Here is an 8,777-nt window from a genome sequence, read left to right as displayed (position 1 = left end):
CCAGGTTTCTCCATCCATGGGATTTTCCAGGCAAGAGTACTGGAGTGGGTTGCCATGTCCTTCTCCATAAAAGCAGCCTTTTAAATTAATATGCTAGGTGTTTCTAAATATCTCACTTGAAATGTTTTGCCTCTTACCTCTCCCATGGAAAACTTCAACAAGCTTTTTCCCTAGGACACCAATAATCGAATGCTTATGTTTGTTCAGTATTCTTAAAGCCTCTCTCAGAGCAGGGAAAAAGCAGACCTTGGGAGCTAAATTGCCTCTAGAAAGGTCTTGATATCTGAGCAGGAAACCTAAGATGTGTGTAACAGTGGAGTGTTAGTCTGTACATAAGCATGCCAACTTAACTTATTAAACTTTATTGCAATAACAAAGTAACTGTTCTTAACAATAAAAGCAGAGTGTGTATAGGCAAGAAGATGGTCTTTTCTCAGGTCAAGCCCCCTTTCTTAATGTTTCAGACCTGGGTTGGCTAGCGTAGCCTTCTAGAATGTAACATTTATCCACCAGGTGTCATTATTTACTAGTTCTGGTTAAGTCACTGGGCTGTCTCACTGGTACACTTGATGGCTGGGATCAAGGCTAGAGACAATACGAGATGAATCAAAATAGATTTAGGAAAGGACTACAGTGTAGCTCGGGGGACTTTCAAAGACCAGTGACAGCTTTCTGATTAGATTTTCCAACCTACCGCTTCTCCTGGAAGGAGTCAGAACTAGGGCTCTCAGAATTACCCCAGCTTCCTGCTGCACTGTGCTGGACACAGGTTTGTACCCTCACGCCTGAGCAGTCTTCCTTCCATTAAAACATGGCCATTCTGTGCCCAACTCCCCCCGCAAACCGCTCCCCCCCGCCACCACCACCACATACACACACCCTTCCAGTCTGACTCCTGGTTCAAGGACAGAAAAGCACAGTAGAGAGAGAAGTAAGTCATGTTCCTTCCTATATTGAAGGTCCCCAAAGACCCAGACTTCGGGATACAAATAACCAGAGATCATGGGGCTGGGAGAACAGGAAATAAGCATGCCTGGTAGTGCCTGGAGAAAGTCTACCGGGAGGACTGAAGTAAGAAGAGGAGCCTCGAACCCTGAGCCCTTGTCTCCCCCACGCTTTCTTCGGGCCGCCACCACCCGGCAGGAGGCTGAGGTGGGCGTGGTCCGGCAGGCCCCGGCCGGCGCTCAGAGCCACCCGTTGCTGGCGAAGTCCAGGCGCAGCGCCTCCTCCTGGGCAGGGCTCAGCTCCTGCAAGGGGGAGCGGCAGGGGCCTCCGTAGTAGCCAAACCAGTCCATGGTTTTCTTCAGCCCTGGGATCCCGAAGCGCTGGGTCACCTAAGGAGCAGCACCTGTTAGAAGAGACTGGGGAGTCCCCTTCACACACACACACACACACACACACACACCCACCCACCCACCCACCCCAGGCATTTCACTTTCAGAAGGTTAGGGTTCCCACCCTCCTTCCCTAGTAAAGTAACCCTGCCGAATCTATGACACCCAGGGTAGACTGGGAATCCAGAAGGCAGGTGGGTGGGAGAGAACACAGGCCAAAATCTAGAATGAAGGAAGGCGCTTCCTTTGGTTTTAGAGAAATCCACCCCACTGGGGAGGAGACCAGCATTCAGTCCTCAAGCTGAGAAGGGAGAAGGCAGCTGTGCTGTGAGTCTGGGGGCTAGAGCATCTCCGGTCTACAGCCCAATTCCCGGGTACCTGACCTGGGCACACGGGTTGCGGGAAATCAGCATGGTCCAGACCTCTCCTGTTCCCACAGCAGGGTCCTCCCATCCACCCATAACTCTTCCCTGATCCCCAATTCCAAATGCTTTCACAGGGAAAACAATACATCTGTTGTCCAGAGAATAACCTTGTATCATTAACTTATCTCTGAGCAAGTTCACTTGCCTAAAATAGGAGGGGTCTGCACAACATGATCTCTAAACTTTTCCATTGTAATGGAAGACCTAATTTAAAATCAGGCATCTTGTTTCTTTGCTTCTAGCATAGCAACTGGCTGTTTCAGGCTGATCAGAAGTGTTAGATTGGTCTTTGATTACTTAAAAAGAAGTAATTATTACTTAATGAGATTTCACTTTGAGGGAAGTAAAACCTGAGAAATACAGGCATCCTGAAGGGTAAAAATAGAAAAAAGGTTGTTTGGGGTAAAAATAATTGGGAACCACTGATGAATGACTGACATTTAGTAACTCTTCACCACTAGAGGCCAGTAGACTTTAGCAAGCTTCCTCCCAGGCCTGCTTCCAGCCATGATATTCTAATAACCTGGGCATGTGTGTGAGTGTGTGTGCTCAGTCGCTTAGTCCTGTCTGACTCTTTTGGATCCTATGGACTGTAGCCCACCAGGCTCCTCTGTCCATGGGGTTCTCCAGGCAAGAATACTGAGTGGATTGCCATTTCCTCCTCCAGGGGATCTTCCTGACCCAAGGATCAAACCTGCACCTCTTGCATCTCTGGCATTGGCTAGAGGATTTTTTACCACTGAGCCACTTCGGAAGGCCCAATAACTTGGGCATTTCACCCAAAACCTGAGCAGGGTGGGAAAGACGATGGAAACAAGAAGTACCTAGAAGAAAGCCTTCTTCCACAGTTGGTGTCTGAAGATCTCTGATTTGTCCCTCTTTAGACCCTGAGAAAGGGTGGAATGGTTTGGAGGTAAAAACTACGGAAAGTCCTAAATATAGCCAGGGCAAGAGGTTGGCTGGGTGGGAGGGCAGAGGAAGCACATTGTGTTCAAGCAGGGCAGGGCAATAAGGTGACATCAAGCTGCTCTTGGGGTGGCTGAGCCTACAGCCCAGGCAGCAGAAAGGTGTTCCAGGCATTCCTGAGTGTGTGCCCAGAGCTGGCACAGGATGGGGCACAAACTGAAGGGTAAGACAAGATGGCACGCCAAGGCAGTAAGCATCCTCTCTTCCCAAGGGGCAGCCCGAGCTGCTTCATCTGTAATATTAGGAGATAAAGAAAGCTACCCCATGTCACAAGAACTGGATGAGAAAAATACCACTATTATAAGCAACAAGGTTCTACTCTGTAGCACAGGGAATTATATTTAATATCTTGTGATTAAACCATAATAGAAAAGAATATGAAAAAGAATATATATGTGTGTATAACTGAGTCACTTTGCTGTATAGCAATAATTAACAATGTAATTCAACCATGCTTGGATAAAAAATAAATTTAAAAGATTCTACTATTAGCCCAGACCCCAAGGGGCCTGGAAGCTCCTCCTCTTCCTGTCTGGTGGTGTGCAGGCTCTGGGACTTTCTCTCTCACAGGGAGGGGAGTAGGAGAGCAGAGGTCCTGCCCCAGTGGAATGTTGGTATGTATAGTACAGCCTGGGGCCAGATGGGGCTCAGCCTAAAGGACTTTATTCCTGCAGTTATTACGACCTATCTATAGGGCGTCCTATGCCAGGGGAGTTTCACAGCCAGGAAAACTCAAGCTTACCTGCTCAGCTGTCCTTTCTCTACATCTGAATTAATCTGTCCCTTTGAGGTAAAGATGTAAACCGTGAGAGACATCTCGAGCCCGCCCACCACTCTACCTGCCTCACAGGCAAAACTTGACGGAGCACCAAAATACTCAGTCATGAGACGAATATTTAATGCAATATTTTTTAAAACGTAAAAATCAATGCAAAAAAAAGCCCACGATGAGCAAAGAGTCAAAGTTTTAAATAAAGGCAAGATTAACAGAACCGTGCCCAGAATCTTGTAGCCTGAGGCCATTAATTACATGTGCCCCCTATACATGTTTTGCATATTTTTAATGGTAACTTTTTTTTCTAGAAGTAGATTTAGGCCTTCTATGGGGTCGCACAGAGTCGGACACGACTGAAGCGACGTAGCAGCAGCAGCAGTAGCAGCAGATTTAGGGAAAAAAGTTGGTTTGATGTGTTTGCTTCCATTCAAGCCAGGGAAGTAAAATTCTAATAAGTTATGTTTTTGGAATTAAATGGAAAAAGTGTTGCAAATGTTAATGTACCTACTTTAAAATTTTTCAGTGTTTTTTCCCAACTACTCTAATATCCTGGGAGGGAAAAATCACCGTTTAGAAAACTACCTGAAGAACTTCCCTGCTGGTCCAGTGACTAGGACTCTGGTCTCCCAATACAGGGAGCCTGGATTCAAGCCCTGGTCAGGGACTGGATCCCACACGCCACAACTAAGAGTTTGCATGCTGCAGCTAAGATTTGGTACAGCCAAATAAATAAAGAAAACTGCTTAGAGCTTTCACTTCCAGGAAGATGGAATAGGTGTACTTTTCTTTATTCCCCTCAAAAAGCAGAACTAAAAAAAAAAATGCAAAGCCCAGGACATTATATAAAAACCAACATAAAAGTCTGAAAGGCAGAGAGAAGGAAGACTGACTAGCAACCTCGGGACCCAAGAAACAGCACAGTGCCAAGCTCCTCGGTCTAGACTTGGAGCCAAAGGAGCAGTGACCCTGAAATGCCAGTAAGCAGAGACAAGAAAAGCCCCACAAAAGGCTGTTCCCTCTGGTCGAAGACAAGGAAGGGGCAGCTGAGCAAGATGGAGAACTTGTGAACAATAGTCACTCTACTCCAGCCAGATCCCGCAGGAGAGTCAGAACTTTGACCACTGCCCACCCTTAAGGAGGCCACCCTGTCAAACACACTCGAGATGTCAGAGGAAGCCACATGGGAGTAGGAAGGAAGCACTTCTACCCTTTCCAGCCAGTGAGGTATCAGCAGAGCCTAGTATGGAATTATTATTATTTTTAAACTCCCAAAATAGAAACCTCCAGGCCCAGATGGTTTCATTGAAGAATTCTAAAAAATGTTCAAAGATATAATATCAATTTTCATAATCTTTTCCAGAAAACAGAAGAGAAGGGAACATTTCCCAATCAATGAATGAAGCTATTTTTATCCCGATACCAAAATCAAAGACAGTCAGAAGAAAAGAAGCAAAGAAAGAAAGATGGTATACCAATATCTCTCATGAATATAGACAGGGAAATCCCTTGATAAAATATTAGCAAATGGAATTCAGCAATATATAAAAAGATTTATACATCGTGCGCCAGTGGAGTTTATTCCACTCGGATACAAGTCTGGTTCAGTATTTAAAAATTATTAATGTAACTCACCATATTAACAGGCTAAAGAGGAAATAAAACACATGATCATATGAATCAATAAAGAAAAACATTTGACAAAAGTTCAACATCCATTTATGATTTTTAAAAACTTTCTGAAAGCTAGAATAGAGGGAGAACTTCCTCACCTTGAAAAAGAGCATCTACAGAAACCTGCCTCCCATTGTGCTTAACAGTGAAAGACTGAACACTTTTCCTTAAGATCAGAAACAAGTCAAGATGTCTACTCTCACTACTCTTGTTCATCTTAGTGCAGGAAATTCTAGCCAGTGCATTAAGGCAAGAAAGGAAATAAAAGGCATGCAGATCAGAAAGGAAGAGATTAAAACATGCCCTATTTATAGGTGATATGATTGTCTATGTAGAAAATCCCAAGGAATATAGAAAAAAATCTCTTAGAACGCATAAGTGAGTTTAGCAAAGTCATATATAATATGAGATAAACAAGCAAAAATCAGTTGGTTCCTATACATACTAGATATAAACATTTTATAGTGAAATTAAAAATACAATATAATTTATAGTCACTCAAAAATATGAGCCACTTAGGTGTAAATCTCTCAAAACTTGTAGAGGACTTGTGTGCCAAAAGCTACAAAATGCTGACGAAATAAATCACAGAAGGTTTACGTAAATGGAGACATAGCCTATTCAAGGATTTGAAGACAACAAAGCAAAAATGTCAGTTGTTCCCAAATTGGTGTACAAATTTAAGACAATTCCTACTGAAATCCTAGCAAAAGTATTCATAGATATAGATAGTATTTTTCTAAAATGTATATGGCAAGACAAAAGATTTAGATTAGTTAAAACAGTTTTGGGGAAGAAAAGAACAAAGTAGGAAGAGTCAGTCTAGCTGATTTCAGGATTTATTATACATCTACAACAATCAAGTCTGTGTGGTACTGCAGAGGGATAGATCAATGAGAGAATAGAGAATCCAGAAATAGACACACACAAATACACCCAGCTGATTTTTGACAAAGGTGCAAAAGTAATTCAATAAAGGAAAGATCATCTTTTCAACAGATGGTGCTGGAGCAAGTGGATATCTACAGGCCAAAAAAGAGAAAAAAAATGAACCTTGATCTAAGTCTCATACGTTTTACAAAAATTAACTCAAAATGGGTCACAGGCTTGTAAAACATAAAACTTTTAGGAAAAAGAAAAGAAAAACTTCACAATCTTGTGCTACGCAGAGAGCTCTTAGACTTGCACCAGAAGCATAAACATAAAAGTAAATATTGATAATTAGACTTCGTTAAAATTAAAAAACTTTTGCTCTGCAAAACATCTGTTAAGAGGATGAGAAGATAAACTACAGACTGGGAGAAGTATTTGCAGATGACAGTTTTGACAAAGGATTAGTATCTAGAAGGTATAAAGAACTTCTAAAACTCAACAGTGGAAAAAAAAAAATCCAATTGGAAACTGGGTAAGAGACAAAAATAGACATTTCATATAAATGTCAAATAAATACATTATAAAAGGTTCAATAGCATTAGCCATCAGAAAAATGTAAATTAAAGCCACAATGAGATGTCACAACATGCCTATCAGAATGAAAAAAAAGTCACAACACCAAATGCTGTTGAGGATACAGAGAAACTGGGTCACTCATACATTTACACTGATGTAAATACAAAATTGGAGAAGGAAATGACAACCCACTCCAATATTCTTTCCTGTGAAATCCCACAGACATAGGAGCCTAGCATGTTGCAGTCCATAGGGTCACAAAAGAGTTGGACACAACTTAGCAACTAACAACAGCAAAAATACAAAATGGTACACTTACTCTGGAAAAAAGTTGGTCAGTTTCTTAAAATGATAAGCATGCAAAAATTATACAACCCACTAGTTGTGTATTTATCCCAGAAAAAATGAAAACTTATAGTCATACTAAAATCTGTTCATGAATGTTCACAGCAGCTTTTAATAGCCCCAAACTGGGAACAACCAGCTATCCTTCAACAGATAAATGGTTAAACAAAGCTGCTTCTGGCCACATTCAATAATAAAAAAGAACTGCTACTTGTGTTTGAATGAATCTCCAGGAAATTATGCTGAGTGAAAAAAAAGCAAATTTCGAAAGGTTCTAGATGATCTTATTCCATTTACGTAACTGTCTTGAACTGATAAAATTATAGAAATGAACGTATTTGTGGCTGCCAGGGGTTAAGGAGGGGGTGGGGGCAGGAGGTGAGTAGGTATGACTACAAAAGACTAGCATAAGAGATCCTTATGGTAATGGAAATATTCTATATCTCGACTATATGTTAGTCAAAATCCTGGTTTTGATATTGTGCTATAGTTTTGTAAGATGTTACCATTGGGGTACACAGGGTGATGGGTAGATGGAATCTCCCTGTATTGTTTCTTATCGTTTCATGTGAATCCACAGTGATACTAGAGTAAGAAGTTTAATTTAAAGTATAAATGAAAACATGTCTCCAGGGACACATGTGTTTCTTTTTGCCTGAGACTCCAGTGTGGCTCAGCACAGCACTGCCTGCACTTGACCGGCATTCCACCTTGCCTCTTCTTGATTTGCCCAACACAGACTCGGGGTACACGATGTGACTGCAGAATGGATTATTTGAGGACAAGACTCTCCTGGGAAAGCTGGGCTCTGAATACCTCCAGGCTTCCCACGCCTTTATTAACCTGTCGTTCCATTTTTCAGGATCTGGCCCCTTATAAAGCTGACATAAAGGCCCATGTTTCCCTCTCTCTAGGCAGTGTATCTCTAAGTACGGTTCCAGGATTCCCTGTGTCACAATCACCCAGAACGTTTGTCTCAGTGACTATTCCTGGGCCTAAAGGAGCAGAATTTTAACCAGCTCCCTGAATGAATTCTAATGCACACTTAAGTTTGAGAACCAACGGGGCTCGACTTTGTCTGAAGTCAAGATTTTCTGGGGAGGCACAAAGAGTTTCCCACACTGGGATGTTCTCTAAAAGGCCTTTCTGAAAGAGGAGAGACCAAGGAGGGACCCCTGTGCCAGCACTGGCTCCTGTTCCAACAAGGACACAGACCACCCCCACGCTGGGCCCACGGGCTGGGAGCTCACCGCAGTGTTTGGCTCGATGAGGCGGTGCTGCAGTTTCTGGGCATCTTCCCATTGCCCTGTGAGGCAGAGTCTCTCCAGCTGGCACACCTGAGACCCCAGGACATTGGCCAGGGCACACACGCCTCCCACAGCTCCTGCCACAGGGTAAAAGGCAGAATATCAGCTAGAGGCTCCTCTCGAAGAGAATTCGAAATCCTGGTCCCCAGCACCTCTTTGTTCTGGGAGTTAGGCTGTGGATTTTTAGGCCACCGGTGAGCCACATCTGAGACACAGTCTGTGAGTTTATGGAGTACAGATTTCCAGAGAGACCCTTGCCAGCATATTCAAAATAGAATCCCACAGGCTGAGGGGCAAGGAACAGAACCTGAAGGCTGACTCAAGGATGGTTCCATTCCCTCATCCCCCTCTCCCCCACGGTAAAGTCCCACCTGCCAGTTGGCACCTCCACACTCCTGCAATTGCCCCCTGACTCATCAGCCCTGGAAGGAGATGGCATGAATGGCAAGCCTCTGCTCTATGGAAACTGTATTCCCCCCAGTGAATTCAGCCTGGGACAGTCGTG

General features: G+C 43.4%; 1 protein-coding gene across 1 annotated transcript in view; it reads right to left on the bottom strand.

Moving 5' to 3' along the window:
- Positions 1 to 346: 346 nt before the first annotated feature.
- The window catches only part of HOGA1 (4-hydroxy-2-oxoglutarate aldolase 1), a 22,286-nt gene continuing 13,855 nt past the window's right edge, over positions 347 to 8,777 (bottom strand). Inside the window, exons 6-7 of the mRNA XM_010833066.1 lie at positions 8,216 to 8,349; positions 347 to 1,334 (exon numbers count right to left, since the gene is read on the bottom strand). Coding sequence (XP_010831368.1) covers positions 1,185 to 1,334; positions 8,216 to 8,349 — 284 coding nt within the window. The 3' untranslated portion in view covers positions 347 to 1,184. The remainder of the gene's footprint in view (positions 1,335 to 8,215; positions 8,350 to 8,777) is intronic.

Source organism: Bison bison, unplaced genomic scaffold (assembly GCF_000754665.1).
Source record: "Bison bison bison isolate TAMUID 2011002044 unplaced genomic scaffold, Bison_UMD1.0 scf7180017862979, whole genome shotgun sequence".
Classification (NCBI taxonomy): domain Eukaryota; kingdom Metazoa; phylum Chordata; class Mammalia; order Artiodactyla; family Bovidae; genus Bison; species Bison bison.
The sequence above is the reverse complement of the archived record's forward strand: the minus strand, read 5'-3'. Positions and strand labels throughout refer to the sequence as shown.